General features: G+C 41.2%; 1 protein-coding gene across 2 annotated transcripts in view; it reads left to right on the plus strand.

Moving 5' to 3' along the window:
- The first annotated feature begins 5069 nt into the window (after positions 1–5069).
- UHRF2 (ubiquitin like with PHD and ring finger domains 2) overlaps positions 5070–20560 on the plus strand; it is a 49049-nt gene continuing 33558 nt past the window's right edge. For both annotated transcript variants that reach the window (XM_084899589.1, XM_084899590.1), the window contains exons 1-3: positions 5070–5637; positions 12871–13104; positions 18112–18371. In XM_084899589.1, the coding sequence (XP_084755715.1) occupies positions 5485–5637; positions 12871–13104; positions 18112–18371 (647 nt within the window). In that variant the 5' untranslated portion in view covers positions 5070–5484. The remainder of the gene's footprint in view (positions 5638–12870; positions 13105–18111; positions 18372–20560) is intronic.

Raw genomic sequence — 20560 nt, forward strand, 5'->3', positions numbered from 1 at the left:
CAAAGTAGGCCCACAGAGAAAGACCATGTAAAAAATCTAGCCCTGCCAGAACCGATTTGGCTCAGTGGATAGATCGTTGGCCTGTGGACTGAGAGGTCCCAGGTTCAATTCCAGTCAAGGGCATGTACCTTGGTTGCAGGCACATCCCCAGGAGGGGGTGTGCAGGAGGCAGCTGATCAATTTCTCTCTCCTCGATGTTTCTTTTTCTTTTTTTTAAAATATATTTTATTGATTTTTTACAGAGAGGAAGGGATGGGGCAGAGAGCTAGAAACATTGATGAGAGAAACATCAATTAGCTGCCTCCTGCACATTCCCCACAGGGGACTTGCCCGTAACCTACGTACATGTCTGGAATCGAACCTGGGACCCTTCAGTCCGTAGGCCGATGCTCTATCCATTGAGCCAAACCGGTTTAAGCTCATCGATGTTTCTAACTCTCTATCTCTCTCCCTTCCTCTCTGTAAAAAATCAATAAAATATATTTTAAAAAAGAAAAAAAAAAGAAAGTAAAGAATCTAGCCCTGAGACTTTCAGGGAAGAGATGCCTAACTAGTTCTCAACTGCCCTGGTCCTGATTCTTCCAGTTTTAGTTGAATATGACTGCAATGGATTGACAGAGTCTGAGCTAAACCCAGGCTTTCCAATTGAATTATTTCAGAATTCCTGTCCCACTGTGAGTGATAAGAAAGTGATTGTTGTTATTTTAAACATCTAAAATTTGTTTTACAGAGCAAGTTGTAACTGGAAGTTGAACCCAAATTGAACCCATCATCAGAAGTTGAATCCAACTGTCTTCAGTGAAATATGAACTGAATTGATCCAAAGACCCTCAGAAAGGTTCAGCAATAGGAAGGATCAATCTCAGAAGGCAGAAGAAGTCATGTGATTGAAAACCGGATTAAATTGTAAGTCTTTAATGAGAATTCCAAATTCCCAATCCTATCTGAGCCATCAAATATTCCAAAGAACCAGGGGCCCTAATAAGAAGGATTATTCTCAGAACCAGGTAAAGGGGGAAGCCTTCAGAGAATCAAAAGAGGGACAGCTGAAGGGTAAAAAAACACTGGCTAGAGAGGAAGGACACTGAGGATTTAAGCTCTTACACTGCCACTCATTGACTGCATGCCTTTGTCCAATCATTTTCTCATTTAAAAAGGTCAGACTAGAATGATTTCTAAAGTAGAAGTCCACAGTAAAAATCAGTGATTCTTTTAAAAAGAAAGAGGACACACTTTAAAAATATGACAGGTTTAAGTAATGAGCCACAATATGAAGTGCTTTTTAATCTATGGAAATTCTAATTTGCTTCTTATAATATGCAGTTCTTTTTAAAAAATAGCATTAGAGATTATAACAGAAAGCTTCCAGTTAAGGTACTTTAATGTTTCTCCTTCCCTCTCCCAGGGTCCAGTTAAAAGGGTGTGGGCTAAAAAGTTACAGAAAACTAATGGAATATACATGAACCTAAGACTATAAAGCTGTTACATCTAGATCCAAAGCAACAAGAGGAAGGAGAGGTTTCCAGAACATGAAAGAGTGAGTCACGTAGAGCAGGCCACTTTAAGAGGAGTGAGTAGTGCTTTCCCAAAAAGGCAACAGACAACTGGAGGTAACCTTCCAGGGAGAAAGCCAGGGAAATAAATATACTGACCTCATTCTCTTCTCATCCTGCATTTCCCGTCCGTGCTTCCTCTCCGAGCCTGAAAGCACTGATCCCATGGATGTACTTCTTGCCCTGGACCCCAGGACAGACAGCAGGTTGAGTGTAGCCCTGGAGGAGCAAAAGGAAGACAATCAGCATAGAGGTGCCATTGAAAAAGTCCTAATCATACCTTCAAATAGCATCTTAAAATTCACTATTTCGATACATATACTGGTAAAAATTCTTGACTTCAGGACATGAGCTAAGAAAATGAGATATTCTGAGGTGGTTCTAGAATAATTAGTTCCACAGTCAATCTTTTCCTTTTCTGTTTTGCCCATTTTGACTTGAACACACATTGGATCAGAACTGGTGGCATAAACTTTGGTATTTGCTCTGCATCCATATAAATAATTTATTTATTTTACTGATCACGTCTAAATTGTTTCAACTATACATCTAGTTAAGAAGTCATGGTATGTTTAAACTGCTATTATGGTTTTTGACAGAGAACTTTTATCTTGTTTATATAAGTGGGAAGCTTTGAACTAAGCAGACACAACACTGTCATAGGGAAGGAGAGAAAGCCTTCTTGACAATATGTCCTGTATGGAGAAACACAAAGCTGTATTTTGTTTCATATAGAATCACTATTTGCAATTATTTATTTATATCTTAAGTAACTTACTATACATATGAGCTTGTTTCCACAGATATATAATAATTAATTTGGTCTGCACCTGACAAATAATGCCTTTTCCGAGTCTCATACCTCTAAGCTCTGGCCTGCCAATCCTTTGAGATCTGTATTGATTAGAATAACAGAGGTCCTATAGAGTCCCAGTAGATACCTAATTTTGACAGTAGCCTCCCCTCTCCCCACCCAAAGGCTGCGTCATGAATAAGTCCCACCACATTGGGAAGGAGAAATCACCACCTGGAAGTGAGTACAGGAGATCTTGACCAGTTCTTCTTTCAGAACTTTTCTACTTCCTTTCAAAACTTTGGATTTATATTTCCATCTGTAAGATCTCTCTCCATTTCAAATGCAACTCAGCTCAAATAGAAATCACTGCATTTTCCCAACTTGCTGCTGCTTCTAGTTCAGTTAAGAGTATCACCATTTACCCAAGCCTTATTAAGTCTCCCAAATTAGAAGCTTGGGAATTATTCTCAGCATTCTGTTTTCCTCATCCCTCATATCCACACATGCTGCAAGTATTATATGATAGGCTTGATTTTCTAGAATTCTCTGAAATCTATCCTTTCTTATACCTACTGCCACAGATTTCACCAAAACGGGCTCAATTGCTTCTTCTCCAAGCTTTCTGACAACAATCCCCCTCCTTCCCGTCCCTTAGTTTTTCCCCAAGGCACCCTTCCACATTCCTCTGCTGCCTTTCCAAATGCAAATTTAATCACATCAGTGGACTCCTTAAAAACCTTAGTTTCTCCCTGGGGCTCACAAAATAGACCGCTTTGAATGCTAATTTTCACACTCTGCCCTTTTCTATTTAGTCAGCCTTCCTTGGATATGAAACCTCTTCCAACCTGTAAAAATGCATACCTTCTGTCGTTGCTGAAGCACTCTTCCCTTTTTGAGTATGCTTTAGATTCTAAATACTTTCCATAATAACAGCGTGAATATAATGTGTGTATTACCAAGGGTCAGGCACTATGCTGAACACTTGACATTCGTTATAAGCGCCATTTTACATTGAGAACATTGAAGCAAATAATTTGTCCAAGATCATACTTGAAACAGCAAAACTGGAATTTACAATTCAGGTCCATCTCAATCCAGGAACTGAACATGTAAATGCTTCCCTTCTCCGTTCCAGTTGTACCCTTATCCTTAAAGCTCCCAGATCATTCTTGTCCCTTTTCTCTCACTTCTAATTGCTGTTTTAACCTGAACAAATACTGGATCATAACTGGTGGCATACACTTTAGTATTTGCTCTGCATCCGTATAAATAATTTTTTATTTTACTGTTCACATCCAAGCATACTGTTTAGTACTAAGTTATTCTTTAATAGCTTCATTATTCTAAAAATTGTAAATTCATTGTGAAGAGGGAGTTACATTCTTAATATGCCTCCACAAGGGAATGGCATATCTTTTAATAGCAAATAACTATCTCCTATTGGGGCAGGAGATAAGTGTGCTTTACATACCTCCATCATCGTATTTACACATGTAATGAATACTCAATATTTACTTTAATCAGGAGCAGACAAGAAGAATTATATTTAGAGAATATAGATGAAGGTAAACTTTTCGTCAAGGACAGAGGCTATATAGTCTATTAAAAGGAATATACATATATTCCTTTTTTTCCCTGCTCCTTCTGTGTGGGGCTTGCTTGTTGTTGTTTTTGTTTTGTTTTGTTTTGAACACTACTGGTCTTCTCTGAACTTGTAATTAATAGGTTATTAGAAAAATGTTGCTCTACCTTTACGGTAATAATTAGCACCGGTCTCAACATTCAAATTATGTCAAGTCCCAGTTATATAAATATATTTTTTTTCTACTTTCATATGCTCTCTTCTTTCTGAAGACATTATTTTCACTTTTTTTTATAAAAAGCCCACAGGTTAGGGTACGCGGCGATGGGCCTATTTCTGAAGAGAATTTATTCCCAGAAAGATCTTAAGGAGTCCTTTCTTCCGAGGTGTGTCGTTTCGCAGCCTTTGTTTTCCATGCAACCCGTAGGCCAAAGGCGCACCGAACGGAGGTGCACACACCGAACCGACCGGTTCTGAGGAGTGGCCCTCCGGGGGGCGACCCCCGCGCTCCTGTGGCCAGAGGCCCGGGGTGAGCGGCGCGCGCGGGCCAGGCGGGGCGACCCCAGCGGGGCCGAGGCCTGTGGGGCCGAGGCCTGGGGCCGCGCCTCGGCTCGGCGGCGGGAACCCGCCGGAAGTGGCTTCCGAGCGGAGGAAGCTCGGGCCTGCCGGCACCCGCGCTGGCGAAGCAGCGGGGTCCCCAGAGCGGCCAACCCCGTTAGGCCGCGTGGCGGGCGGCGCCCTGGAGAGCGCCATGGAACGGGCCCATTTCCTAATGTGCTTTTTTCTCTCAGAAATGTAGGCCGCGACCGCCCGCTGGTCATACAACGGCACGCCAGGTTCTTATTTTTTGGTGTTTTTTTGTGTTTGTTTGTTTGTTTGTTTTTAAAAAAACACAGAACCGTACCCGGTACAACTGAGGAGTCGCTCGCCCCCAGTGTCCCGAAACAAGGACCCAAACTGCATGAATCACCGTGGAGGCCCTCGCAACCGCTCAAAATCCGAAGACTAGAGGGCGTGCCCAGAACCGAGGTGCGAGCGGAGGAGCAAGTAACGGCTCTGGGCAAGCCCGCCCCTCCGCCCCCCGCCCCCCGCCCAGTGAGCTGCCTCGCCACTTCCCCGGGCGCTTCCTCTTTAAGGCGGAGCCCGCCGTGGATCTCGCGAGATCCGGGTTGGCGCCGTGACCTCCATGTGGGAGCTGAATCTCTATAAGTAAACACTCCGCGCGGCGCAGACGAGGTTTCTTCCTATTTGTGAGGCGCGGCTGTGAGCGGCGGCACCTCGGGGTCTAGTTCCGGTTTCCTTTCGTTCTCCGCTCCGCTCGCGGTGGGTGCGCGATCTCCGATCGCGGCCGCCGATCGGGCCCGGGGTCTGGTCGGTGTTCCTCGCACGCTCGCTCGTGCGCGCGCTCGCCCGCCCGCCCGCCCGCCCGCCCGCCCGCCCGCGGAGAGCCAGAGCCACCGGGAAGCGGCGGCGCAAGCCAGGCGGGGCGCGGCGCCCTCAGCGCAGGGGGAGACAAAGCGGAGCCAGTCCCCTTCCTTCCCCGGCGCGCCGAGATGTGGATCCAGGTCCGCACCATCGACGGCTCCCAGACGCGCACCATCGAGGACGTGTCTCGCAAAGCCACCATCGAGGAGCTGCGCGAGCGGGTTTGGGCGCTGTTCGACGTGCGGCCCGAATGCCAGCGCCTCTTTTTCCGGGGCAAGCAGGTGAGGCGCCCCCCCTGGCCCCCCCCTCCCCGCAGCCCTCGAGGAGCCCGAGGCGAGGGCAGCGGGGCGCCTCCAGGATGCGTGGCCTGGGCGCGGGTCGAAGGGCTTGGTTGAGCCACGCGCGCAGAGCACACACCCTGGCTCCACGGGGAGTGGGGCAGCCCCGGGAGCCTCAAAAAAGTGCGGGCTTGGGCCCGCTGAGGAGGGTGCGCAGCCGGGTCCCCGCCAGCCCCGAGTGCAGGTGCGCTCGGCGGGGTGGGAATCGAGGGCGCCCAGAGCCCTGAGACCTCGCTGCCCTTTGCTGCGGGGCAGGGGCCGCAGGCACAGCCGCCCGGAGCGCGTGGGTTTCTGCGCTTCCCGCGCTCAACGAGGTCAGGGGCCCCCGGAGGGCGGGGAGAGCAGCGGGCCGTGGCGGCCATGCCACCACAGTGCAGGTGGGGAGGGCCGGAGGCACTGAGCCGGCTAACGGCTTTTCCGCGCTCCGGTTCGCAAATAAGAGGCGGAAACTTCTTACATACTGGGCACAAGAACCCTAGCTCTGCCTCCTCGGTGTGGAAGGGATTTGTAAACACGGGAGATTTGCAAAGGTTTCCAGAACTTTGGATCCCCGTCTCTCACCTCCTTCTACAATTGCAATCGATCTCTCTCGGGGAAGATTAGAGACCTGGGCTGAAGGGGAGCTATTGATGGAACCCAGGGCCGGGATTCCACTGCCCGGTAGAGGCCCGAAAGGTTATTCCCAGAAAGGAAGGGAATATGAGAGACTGTTTTGCTCTTCTTGTCACCTTCTAAATAGTCTCCTCACCTGTTTTTTAACAGGGCAACTGGAGCACAGCTAGCGGTACATGTTTAAAGGCTGAAAGTGTTCTTGGCGGTGAATGTGTCTGTGGTCATCTCTGATAGTTTGTATGGTATATCCGTGCACTGGCCCATTGACGATTTTTCCTATTCCACAAGTCTCTCTTGGTCTATACCAGAGACCCAGACACATCCTATTTTTTCTTGTCTCTTTATTTTTTTTATGTTAACCCACTGAAAAAGTTGGCATTCACCCGTTGATAGACCACAGTTTGGCTCTGATCCTGTGGTTTGAAATAAATGTAGCTCTCTCGGATTTGGTGGTAGCCGTTTTCCTACAACCACAAAGGACTTGAAAGGAATCTTTTTCTACCCCTGATATGCTTACCCTTCTAAATCTGCCCAGAAATTTCAGAGTAACAAGATTACACTCTGAGAGAAGAGTGAATCACGAGACTATTTTAATTTGTTTTAAAATAAATAGCTTCTTTGCTCTGTTCTTGCAGCCAGTTTATATTGATCCTTTAGTGTTTGACTTGTAATAAAAACGGGTGTTCAATTTAGTTCTAAACTTCGCTTTTGAAACACTTGTATAAAACACTATGTAGATTTATATTGCTGTGCTGCCAGTGGCTGGTACCTTTTAATATTTTGGTCAACGGTGAAAAGCATGTAATCAGGTCTTGTGAATTGTACTAGGGACAATAGTACATGAATGCCAGGGATGCTTTGGTGACTTCAACACCAGTGATGGAAATGAAGCATGAGAATGTACTCCTGGGCAAAGCCCCCATGCCAAACACGCTAGAAGAAAGTATGTACCTGGTTGCCTTGATGAAAAGGTAGGGGTTGGGTTAAATTCAGTTTAACACAATGGATTTCCCTCCAGTACACCAGGAAGCTGGTTCCAGGTTCAGGGAAGTGTTTGGGATAATAACCTTTTGTGCTTCTTTTCCCAGGACAGTTGATAAAGTAATTTTTATTTTTTATTTTTTTTCCAGCTCAGTGATAAACCAATAGGGATAAGGAATGGACCTTTGATGCTCATTGAATAGGAGACAGGGAAGGAAGACACTGCTCCAGCTGTGTTTGCTTCCTTATGAGCTTAAAAGTTGTCATGGCAGTGATTACTTATCTCCATCTTCCCTCTTTGGAGTTCACAAAGCACAGATAGGGTAGTATATCTGCCGTGGGCAACTACTGGATTGGTGTCACAGGACTGCCCTTATCTTGTAAAATGCCTTCATACTTACTAGAAAGAGGCACCCCTTTCTCAAGAGGCTTTACTGCCACATAGTGAAAAACGTTAAAAAACAAATTTACACCGTCTCTGGTGTAAATTCCCCTTTGTTATACCCTGCTGCTTTTACTCTTCGGTGTATATCAGAATCACTTGTGGATATTTTATTATAGATGTTCAGCTCACTCCAGAATTGCAAGTAGTTGAATTTAACAAGATCCCACAGGGGAGTCTGATGAACACCAGAGTCTGAAAATGAAAGTTGAAGGACAGTCAATCTCCTATTAGTTTCTTACTATTCAAAGTATGGTCCCTGGGGTCATTAGGGCCAGCAGCATTAACTTCACCCCGGGAACCTCACACCAGACCTAGCTACTGAGCCACATGCGGCTCTTTGGCGCCTTGAGTGTGGCTTTACCACAAAATACTACCGCCTGGGTGAGTCTGTTTTGAAGAAGTGACGTTAGAAGAAGTTTAAGTTTAAAAAATTTGGCTCTCAAAAGAAATTTCAATAGTTGTACTGTTGATATTTACTCTGTTGATGAATGAGTTTGCCGATCACTGCCCTAGGTGATCTGTATGCAAATTAAAATTGAGAAGCTATGTAAAATTCATTCCACTTTTAAGGGTTAAAATGGAGAATTAGCAATTCAGGGTTAAGTTCTGGTTAAAGTAGGGTAAACTCATTTGGGTATTCTCTTATGAGGGGTGGGGGTTGAGTTTGAAGCACCCTGGGGATTGGTGGGGTTTCGTTATTGCTGTTTTAAAGAAGTTGTGCCCTGGCTGGTTTGGCTCAGTGGATAGAGTGTTGCACTGTGGACTGCAAGGTCCTGGGTTCGATTCCGGTCAAGGACACATGCTTGGGTTGTAGGCTCGATCCAGTAGGGGCCGTGTAGGAGGCAGCTGATCAATGATACTCTCCTTATTGATGTTTCTATCTCTCCCTCTACTCTGAAATCAATAAAAATATATTTTTTTAAAAAGTTGCATTGGTGCATCTCTAAATCTTGTAAGAATCCAGAGCTTTTCCTTCTTTGAAAAAAATCCTCCTTTCATTCTTTCCCCTGAATAGATAACCTTAGTTATCTATAGTTACCACTTAGAGATAACCTCAGAGTAGATTGTAGATATGAGGTATGAACCAAAACTGAGTAGTAGTTGCCTTTTGCCTGTGGACTCTTCCTTTTTACACAGACTACAAAGTAAAAATGTTTGCCTATTTAAAGGTTGTGTTTGTGTGTTGCCTATTGCATATATTGCTAGAGGCCGATGCACGAAATTTGTGTGAGGGGCTTGGCCCTTGTGGCCCCAGCTGCCTCTGCCAGCCCTTGCAGCCCCGGCTGGTCCTCACAGGGCCCTGTAGCCCCAGCTTTGTCTGGAAGGTCATCCTGAAGAACATTCGGCTGTTCAGTCTAATTAACATACTAGCTCTTGATTATGTAGGATAAGTGAAAGGTACATGAAAGTTGTTAAATTAATGCCCTCCTGCCTGCTTATCATTAGCTTCTTGGGAATGACTTCCCCACTGCCTTCTCAGTCACTGCCACTTGGTATTTGCTTCCTGGTTTTCCCTTGTATCACTGTTAACAATCCTTTGTTAATCCAGTAAAAATTCAAGAGTGCAGTCTGGCAAAACAAAATTCTAGGGCCATTCCTGCCTTTCTAGCATTATAAATGTCGGGCCTCCATCTTCTAGGAAGGCAGTTCTGCTATGAGACATTGATGGACTTACAGTTATGTGCCTGAAATTCATAGGTGTTTGTAATTTCTAAGTGATCCAACCCCCTTCCCACTCAGAGCATAGTTTACGTGACAGGTAACTGTTAAATTTAGGAGAATTTCAGTACTTTTCCAGTAACAAATCATTCCAACATTCTTTACAACTCTTTACAGTGGCTTAGCTATGTGGAACTTGATGTGAAATAGATAACTGTTTTAGGAAAACTAGAAAGATAGCCATGAATTTGGGAAGGGAGTGGATAATATGGGTCAAAGTGGCTCTTATAGTAAGCATGAATAATTAGAAAGACGGTTACATTTTAATGTGAGCTTAACTTCTATTATAGGACCTCATACCTTGAATATGCTTAGTGCTTCACTCTGACATTCACTCAGGCATTGCTTTTCCTTTTAAACCAAGTATCCTTTGAAGCAGCTTGTATTTACTGACTTGGTAGAAACTAGTGAAAGGGGTTGAGTACCTATGTAAGAATACCCTCATACTAACTGGTTTGACTCCGTGGATAGAGCATCGGCCTGCAGACTCAAAGGTCCCATGTTCAATTCTGGTCAAGGGCATGTACCTTGGTTGCAGGACATTCCCAGTAGGGGGTGTGCAGGAGGCAGCTGATCCGATGTTTCTCTCATTGATGTTTCTAACTATCCCTCTTCCTTCCTCTCTGTTAAAAAAAAAAAAATCAATAAAATAATAATAAAAAACCAATACCTTCAAGGTCCCTCTGTGCCTCAAATTTCAGTGGAAAAATGTTTATGGAAACACCTTGATATTTCCAGTTATATCACTTTAACAGCTCATCATTTTAAGGAATGCCCTACCAGTTAACTTGCATATTCTTTGCTATTGGAGAGGTGTTTTTGTTTTCTATTTTAAACACTTCCATTTTTTTATTGTCATAATATGTAACAGTCGTATGTTCAACCAAATTGTGCTTTTTTTCAGCTGTTCCAGAATTATTTTGTTATGTTTTCTTTGGGGGGGGGGATCTTGGAGAAGCGTCAGTGAAAGTGTGAATGTTTAGTTTTTTCCTACGTTGCATTTTTTAACCCAGAAGTTCTGGATTAGAGGGAGATCTTGTTTGTCTTTTAATAAGGTAAGCAATATTAACTTTGCCATCCTTTTTTTTTTTTTTTTTTTTAATATATTTTATTGATTTTTCACAGAGAGGAAGAGGAGAGGGATAGAGAGTTAGAAACATCGATGAGAGAGAATCATCGATCAGCTGCCTCTTGCACACCCCCTACTGGGGATGTGCCCGCAACCAAGGTACATGCCCTTGACCGGAATCGAACCCGGGACCTTTCAATCCGCAGGCCGACGCTCTATCCATTGAGCCAAACCGGTCCCGGCAACTTTGCCATCCTTATAAGGGCATATCTGCTTACTGACTTTTGGAAGACTCCTTACACTTACTTGGAATAAGCATATTAAATAACCCGTGAGATAGTGTCTTAATTTAATTTCCCCACTGGGGATTTTATGAATTTCTCAATCCCTTGTTCTACTTAAGAATTGTGAACACTTGTAATGTGCAGGATTGTGTGTTTCTGGACCACTTGAATTAAAATTAATCTAGTGCGTTACTAAGTTTATCATTCAAGGGCAGACTTCTGTTCTTTGGTTGACTTCTTAAACATGGTCTTACAATAATGGAGTTGTAGATGGTGGTAGGTAATTACATAAAAGAGGGGGAAATGAACAATAATTAAATTGTTGATGTGCCTAGGGAAATGATAGTTCTAATCTTGAAGGAGTTTAGTTTTATTGTATCATAGTGAAATGGCCAGTAAATTTTACAAAGAAATAAATGGAGACTTAGTTTCTTAGGGCTTCCTTCCGCAACAAAGTACCAAAATGTAGGTGGTCTAAAACCACAGAAATTTTTGTGTCAGTGTTCTGGAGACTATTCCTTTGAAATCAAGGCGTCCTTGCTTCTTTTAGCTTTTAGCTAATGCTTCTTTTAGCTTTTAGCTTTTAGCGTTTGCTACCGTAGCAATCTTAGATGTTCTTTGGCTTGCAGTAAATGCATCACAAGTTTCAACTTTGTGTTTACTTTCTTAAATCCTCACCAAGATGATAGGTTTTTATTGATTTGAGAGAGGAAGACAGACAGACATCAATATGAGAGAAACATTAATGTGAGAGAGAAACATCGATCCGTTGCCTCCTGCACATACCCTGAACAGAGATCAAATTAAAACATGGGTATATATGTCCTGACCTAGGAATGGAACCGGCCACCTTTTGATATGTGGGATGACGCTTCAACCGAGCCACACCAGCCAGGGCCACATTTCAATATTTTATAAGAATACAATGCCGAAACCGGTTTGGCTCAGTGAGTAGAGCGGACTGAAGGGTTCCAGATTTGATTCCGGTCAAGGGCATGTACCTTGGTTGCTAGCACATCTCCAGTAGGGAGTGTGCAGGAGGCAGCTGATCGATGTTTCTCTCTCATCGATGTTTCTGACTCTATCCCTCTCTCTTCCTCTCTGTAAAAAATCAATAATATATTTATTTGTTTATTTGTTTATTTATTTATTTTTTAAAGAATACCAATCACAATGAGTTACGATCTACCTATATGACTTAGTTTTAACTTGATTACTTCTGTAAAGACCATTTTGCCAAGTGTCACATTCTGAGTTAGATGGTATTAGGATATCAAATATTTGAATTGACACAATTCAGTGTATTATAGAGACCTTGCTAAAATACGGGTAAGTTGCAGGATAATTTATTCAACCGGGAAGACTTTTCATGATATAACTTACAAGCTTGAGGAATGGATGTGCCCTGGCCAGTGTGACTTAGTTGGTTTGAGTGTCATCCCCTATGCTTAAAGTTTCCATTCCCTGTGGTGGTGGTGGTCCATTCGTGTCCATGTGGGACATAACCAATCAATTTTTCTCTCTCAAAGAAAGAAAGAAATGGATGTAATTAGAGAACTTTAGGCACGTGGAATAGCATGAGCATGTAATTATTCCTGCTTGAATTGTTTTTTTTCTGCTTGATTTAAAAAAAATTAATGACAATCTTCGGAAAGATGAAATGGTTAATGTCTTTATGAACACAAGATATTAAAAAAAGTCACTTTCATAAAACATTTCTCTTGCAGTGCATTCAGGCACTGTTCATTGAAATAAAATTTGGTGAGAAATCTAGATTTTTTTTTTCCTTCTTAGGTGATGGGGTCATAATAGCAATGATGTGTTGTTTTTTGTTTTAGTGGCTATCAGTGTACCCTATAGCTAATATGGAATTATTCTTATTTTATTGAAGTCCTGAGAAAATACTGACATCAGAGGCCATAAAGTAATAGGAATAGTTTCAGGATCTCTAAATTGCAATGCTATGTATTTTTAATAATTTGACCAGGACCTTTGGGTACCTAAAGATACAGAAAAATCAAGTTTTGAGGGAAGCATTTTAATCTTTTTCTATCTTTTGTTTCTAGTTGGAAGATGGATATACTTTATTTGACTATGATGTTGGACTGAATGATATAATTCAGCTACTAGCTCGCCCAGACTCTGATCTTCCTAGCACATCTAAACAGAGTGATATGCAGGCCAAACCCTGTTCTGATAATCCACCTAAAGTGAAGAAAGCATCAAGGGTGAGATCTTCCAGTCAGCTACCTACATCAGCTCGTGATTTGCTTATTGAGCCTGACATTGGAATATATAAGGTACGTTGTATTCAGAATTCTTATTAGTTGTGCCCTGGCCAGTGTGACTTAGAGGCTGCCCATTTGATTCTAGGTCAGAGCACGAGCCTAGATTCCAGGCTCAATTCCCGTGCGGGGGGTGCTGGAGGCAGCAAATTGAAGTTTTATTCTCACGTTGATGTTTCTCTTAAAGTCAGTTTTTAAACTTTTTAGCCTGACCAGCGTGGCTCAGAGTTGAGTGTTGACCTATGAATCAGGAGGTCACGGTTCGATTCCCGTCAGGACACATGCCAGGTTGCTGGCTCAATCTCCAGTGTGGGGCATGCAGGAGTCAGCAGATCAATGATTCTTTCTCATCATTGATGTTTCTATCTCTTTCTCCTTCTCCCTTCCTCTCTGAAATTAATTAAAAGTGTGGTGTTTTTTAAAAATTTTTTTTTAGTAAAATAAAATAAGATAAAAAATGTTTTAAAAATTCTGTTCTCTTCAGGATGTTCTGAATAAGTACATTGATTGCCATTTGAAAGTAAAGCTTGGGCTGTTAATACTTTTTAAAGTCTTTTAAAAATATAAAATATGCCAAAACCGGATTGGCTCAATGGATAGAGTGTCAGCCTGCGGACTGAAGGGTCCCCGGTTCGATTCCGGTCAAGGGCGGCATGTACCTTGGTTGCGGGCACATCCCCCATAGGGGGTGTGCAAGAGGCAGCTGATCAGTGATTCTCATTGATGTTTCTAACACTCTATCCCTCTCTCTTCCTCTCTGTAAAAAATCAATAAAATATATATTTTTTTAAATGTAAAATATATTAGGTAGAATTTAAAGCATAATAAAGCAAATACCTGTGTAATTCCACCAAATTTAAGAAGTAGAATGATACCAGTTTCTTTTTAAAGCCTCTTATATGCCCCTACCAATAACAGATTTCCCTCTCAAAACAAGGTAAACTACTTACTCTGACTTTTATGATAATTTTCTTGTTTTTCTATAGCGTTGTGTTTTCTTTTGCTTGTATTTGGATTTTATATAATGGAATTCTACTTTTTCTCAACTTTGAGAGATTCTGCATTAAGCTTTATTTATTCACTTAAATATTTTTATTGATTTCAGAGAGGAAGAGAGAGATAGAAATATTAGTGATGAGAGGGAGAGAGAGAGAGAGAATCATTGATCCACTGACTCCTGCATGCACACACACACACACACACACACACACACACACACACCCCACTGGGGATTGAGCCCACAACCTGGGTATGTGCCCTTGACCAGAAATGAAGCTAGGACCCTTCAGTCTACAGGCTGACACTCTATCCATTGAGCCAGATCAGCTAGGGCTAAAGCTTTATTTTTCACTTTTATATTATTTCATTTTATTTTATTAATTTGTCACAATATTAGCTATTTGAATTGTTTCCGCTTTCAGTTGTTTTAAACAGTTCTGCTATGAGCCTTCTATTTGTATCTTGGTGTGAGTGCTCAAGAATTTCTCCAGGAATTTTTATCTAGAAATAGAAGTGCTGGTTGTTCACTCATAGGATATTGCCAAACTGCTCTCTACTGTATTCCATTGGTCTGTTTGCCTATCCCTGTGCCCACGCTGTTCTGAGTACCATAATGCTGTTTTGATATCACCAAATATAATTTCTTTTCAAAGGTGTCTTGGTTTTTGGCTTTTAACACTTGCATGTAAAAATTTTAGAATTAGCTTGTCAAAACTACAGAAAAATCTGGAAGGATTTTGATTGGGATTATATATAGATCAGTTTGGAATTGACATCTTTTCGATATTTATTCCTTCTGCTATCAACATGAACCGGTTTGGTTCAGTGGATAGAGCGTCGGCCTGAAGACTGAAAGGTCCCAGGTTCGATTCCGGTCAAGGGCATGTACCTTGGTTGTGGGCACATCCCCAGTAGGAGGTGTGCAGGAGGCAGCTGATGTTTCTCTCCCATCAAAGTTTCTAACTTTCTATCTCTTTCCCTTCCTCTCTGTAAAAAAATCAATAAAACATATATATAAATAAAAAACTGGACAAGAAATTCTTTAAAAAAAAATAGAAATGGGAGACTTTTGCTTTTATAAATAATAATAATAACATTCTTTTTAAAAATCCTCAAAAATAATGGAAAAAATGAATATTTTTTCCATTATTGTTTTTGTTTTTAAGAGCGAGAAAAGGGTAAGGAGGAAGAGGAAGGCAGAGAGAGAGAAAGAGAAACATCAATGTGAGAGTCACATCGATGGGTTGCCTCACACAGGAGCCCTGATCAGGGCCCCTGGGTTCAAACCTGCAAACCTTACAACTGAGATATCAAACCAATGACCCTTTGGTCCTAGGTCTGAAGCTCTAGCCACAGAACCATACCAGCCATGGCAAAACATGATAAAAACCATACCAATATTACTAACATGTTCATATAAAGTCTAAGTTATATTTAGCAAATAAAACTAACTATATATTAAAAGAACATAGTACCTTGACCAATGTATACTTTGTCATGAAACAATATTTTTTTATTAGAAAGTGTTTGGGGTTTTTAGTTTTTTTTAATAGACTATATTTTATTTTTAAATTTTTATTTATTTTAGATATAGAAAGGAAAGGGAAGAGAAAAATCAATTTGTTGTTTCACTTATTTAGTTTTCATGGATTGATTCTTGTATATGCCCTGACCATTTATCAAACCCACAAGCTTGGCGCATAGGGACAACATTCTAACCAACACAGCTATCTGGCCAGGGCAATAGACTTAACATTTTAGAACGAGTCTGGGTTCACAGCAAAATTTAGTGGGAAATACAGAGATTTTTCATATACCTCTTGCCAAAACACATGCATAGCCTTCCTCATTACCAACATCCCCTACCTCAGTGGTACATTTGCTAGAATTGAAGTACCTACGTTGACACACCATCACCCACAGTCCATAGTTTGCATTAAGGTTGACTTCTTGGTGGTGTACATTTGGTGGCCTTGGACTTTTTCAGTTTTTAATTTCAAATGGATTACTAAGCAAGTTATGACTAACATGAAAACAGGATACTGCCCAGAAAACTTACATTATTCTCTTCTGAACTGTCTTCAAAACACAGGTTTTTCAGAAGAGTTTTAACCCTTTTCTTATAGGCATTTTGACCCATTCAAATGTAATGTTCAGAAACTTCACTTCTGAATTTAAAAGTATTTTTCCATACAGTTTATATGCATATCATGAGTGGGTAATTATACTTAACTAGTGGCCTGATGCACAAAATCGTGCACATTAAAAGGGAATTAGAGGAAATATTTTTTAAAAAAATATATTTTATTGATTTTTTTACAGAGACAAAGGGAGAGAGATAGAGAGTTAGAAACATTGAGAGTCATCAATCAGCCGCCTCTTGCACGCCCTCTACTGGGGATGTGCCTTCAACCAAGGTACATGCCCTTGACTGGAATCAAACCTGGGACCCTTCAGTCCGCAGGCCGATGCTCTATCCACTGAGCCAAACCGGTTTCGGCTAGAGGAAATAATTTTAATACTACAGGCCCAATGCACAAAATTTGTGTATGTGTAGGGCTCCTGATTGGTGGATCAGGGCCAATCTGTGGGGCAATTGTGGGGCAATCCCTCCACTGGCACCTGCCTTGGCCAGCCTGATGCCACCCATTTGCTGGCCCTATTCCTCACTGCTGTTGCTGGTTGCCTTTCTCTGCGGGATGACTGGCGGGGATATTGGGGTGCTCCCTGGCACCCACCTTGGCTGGCCTGGAGCCTGCAGGCTGGTGGTAGCTCCTTCGTTGAGCGTCTGCTCCCTGGTGGTCAATGTGCATCATAGTGACCAGTCATTGCACCAGTTGTTCAGCCCTTAGGTTGATTTGCATATTAGACTTTTATTATATAGGACTAGAAGCCTGATGCATGAGGATTCGTGCTAGAATAGGTTTTTTCATATGCAAAACATGCCTGTGCATGCAAATTAACTGCCATCTTTGTTCAGGTAATTTGCATATCACTCCTGATTGGCTGGTGGTGTAGTAGATACACAGTCAGTTTGCATGTTTGTCTATTATTATGTAAGATTGCTATTTGCCCTTTCTCTGTAATAGAAATGTCAGAGACAAAAGTAAATTAACAAAATGTATATGAAAGTCCTCTTCCTGTCAGAGTCTGGGGCACACCACCGGACCCAAAGTCACATCCTCACCCATCCACATGCCTCAAAATTGGGCAAAATCCAGAACTGGCCAGCCCCACCTCTGTCAAGCCCCGCCGGGTGGAGGTGCAGCCCCAGGGCCCCCTGTCAAGCCAGGGTGGGGCGCATGGCCTCAGGTCCCCGGCCTGGCACAGAGCACTGCCTAAGGTCGTCCCTCAAGCCCCACCAGACAGAGGGGCACACCTTGAGGTACCCTGTCAAGCCCCGCTGGGCAAGGGGGCATGTCTTGAGGTCCTCCCATCAAGCCCTGCCAGGCAGGCAGGGGGCACAGCTTTAGGTCCCCTGCCCTGGCATTATGCAGCCTCAGGGCCCTAATGATAGCTTGTTTCAGCTCGTTATGGAAACCCAGCCTCTGCTATGTGTGCCACCATCTTGTGATTTGTTTGTTTGTTTGTTTGTTTGTTTGTTTATTAAGATACATTTTATTGATTTTTTACAGAGAGAAAGGGAGAGGAATAGAGAGTTAGAAACATCAATCAGCTGCTTTATTGATGGGGATGTGCCCGCAACCAAGGTACATGCCCTTGACCAGAATCGAACCTGGGACTCTTCAGTCCACAAGCCGATGCTCTATCCACTGAGCCAAACCGGTTACGACAACAATAAAAATTTTTTAGAAGTTAATTTTTATACTAATAAATAATGGATTTTTATAGTATAATACAAAAAGAATAGTTTTGATCTAATCTTTGAAATTACTTTAAGCATGAAGTAGCTACAAATATTCTTAACCGTGATAACTCTAAAAATAACCTGAGTTATATTAAGGTTTTTAAAGCAATAGATGAAATTACAAATTTATTAATTAATTTTAAATTTTTTTTTAGGTAAATGAATTGGTGGATGTCAGAGATGTCACCTTTGGTTCCTGGTTTGAAGCACGTATACATAGTGTTACTAGAGCTTCTGATGAACATTCACGTGGCAAAACTCCCCTGAAGAATGGCAGTTCTTGTAAAAGGACTAATGGAAATGTAAATCATAATTCCAAAGAGAGCACAAATAAATTGGACAATGTACCCTCTACGTCTAATTCAGACTCTGTTGCTGCTGATGAAGATGTTGTTTATCATATCGAGTATGATGAGTAAGTGCTCATGCTATTGAGGACTTCATTAATGTTTTGTTTATAGAAGCAAAGCCTTCCATTTTAAGATTGTTTTCAAATAATAGTCTTTTCAAAGAAATCATTTAAGGGTCTGTTCAGTCTATTACTGTTTGTTTGTTTGTTTGTTTGTTTAATGTTTATAATAAGGGCTCCTTAACGCTCGGTTATCTCTGGCTCCCAAGTGGTTTGTTGTTTTTGGTAGCCTAATACCTGGCTTAATTTAGTATGTTTCTTTCTCTATAAGGTTTTTTTAATAAATATTTTAATAATATTTTAGGTAGTATATAATAATAATGTAATAACTGTTAGAATGAGGTTGAAATAATATATTTTTTTTGATTTCAGAGAGGAAAGTAGAGGGGGAGAGAGATAGAAACATCAATGATGAGACAGAATCATTGATCCACTGTCTCCTGCATGCCACACTGGGGATTGAACCTGCAACCCAGACATATGCTCTTGATTGGAATTGAACCCAGAACCCTTCAATCTGCAGGCCAACGCTCTATCCACTGAGCAAAACCAGCTAGTGCTTGATTTTTTTTTTTTTTCAAATGGCTTACTATTGAAATAATTCACATACAATTTATCCATTTAAAGTATGCAATTCGTTGGTTTTAAATGTATTCACAGAATTGTGCATTGCCACAAACTAATTTTGGAACATATTTATCATCTCCTCCCCAAACCCCAGCAGTAACTCCCCAACAAAATGTTTTTAAATGTTTTATGAAGACAGTATTAAAAATTTAGCTTTTCTAACACTGAGTTGTTTTTGTTACTTATTTTCAAAATCCTACTATAAAAGTTGCTGTTGTGAAGGATTTAATATTTATTCAACACACTAAATGAACTTACATTCTCATTCAAGTGATCCTTAACACATATGCCTAATATTATGCTACCAAATCCTTATTGAGTATTAAGTGTTCAAGATCCTAAAGTGGTTGTAATTTTTCCTACCACAAAATGTTTTAAAAGACTTAGGTGTTAACAGATTTTTAGGATGGGTGAGAAGAGGTTAAAAGGGGTCCCTTTAATCTTTACTTTCCTAATACTTCTGACGTGGTTGAAAACATAGCTTATTTCAAATGAGCTGTCATCCTGCTTTCTGTCATAGTAGGTGGTAATAGAACCAACAACCAGAATAATAATAAGATCTGAGATTGGCCAAGACTGACAATATTGGTAAATTGAGGCTGGATTAATTTGTGTTCTTAGAACTCAGTCCCTGGATTCCCTGAATGCCATAGCAAAGAGGCAAGAATATAGAGGTGGCTTGAGCTATCTGAATATCTGTCAACAAATAGAGTTTTTTATTTGCTTTGAGTTTTAGTTCGTGAAGCATAGAAGACAACTATCTGGGACCTGATTCTGGTCAGTAAATTATTGTTTGGCAAAAAGTATTGTACAGAATGGCACAACATAGAAATAGAGGAAGAAGCTTTAAACATTACATGAACCAAGGGTTACCCAATTTTTGCAGTTTCAGAGGCTCTTAACTATGGAGTAAGACGTTCCAAGGTGTAAGCCTGAGTTTGGTATAATACTAGTTCAAATCACAGTACCTTAGTGTTTATTTGGCTTTTTTCTTTCTTTTAATGAAAGAAATTTGTCTTGGAATGAATGTTCAGTCCAGTTTTAATCAAGCATTTGCTACTAAAGAGCAATATGGGGGAAAGGGATTGATAGTGACAGTTTAAATGTAGTAAATATGTTTTATTAAAGGCTGAAGATGATATGTAACACCTGACAAATATGTGTGTTCATCCTTATTTTAATACATGTCTAGTTGTCTTGTTGATTTTTCCATTTAGACAAAAATATTAGAATTAAGTATTTCTAAAGGAAATTACTTCATTCAAGCTAAATGATGTGTATATGATTTTAAATGAGGGATCGTTTCTCACTGTCTTTATCTGTACTAACTTTGCATAGAAAGCAATGTTTATAATATGTTTTTGGGGAATTGATCTATTATGGTGTGTTGGTATATTCTCGGTTGGGGGAAATACTCCATAGTAGATACATATTTGTTCTGAGCTTAGTTCTGGTTTTCCTGTTAAATTAGGCTCTTAAATATAGTAGTCATTCTAGGATAAGCTTTCTGAACTTAACATGTTGAACAAGATCTCTAAATCTTCTCTGATACTTTCTTGCTTTTAAGA

The sequence above is a fragment of the Pipistrellus hanaki genome (genome assembly GCF_964339955.1).
Source record: "Pipistrellus hanaki genome assembly, chromosome: 11".
NCBI lineage: Eukaryota > Metazoa > Chordata > Mammalia > Chiroptera > Vespertilionidae > Pipistrellus > Pipistrellus hanaki.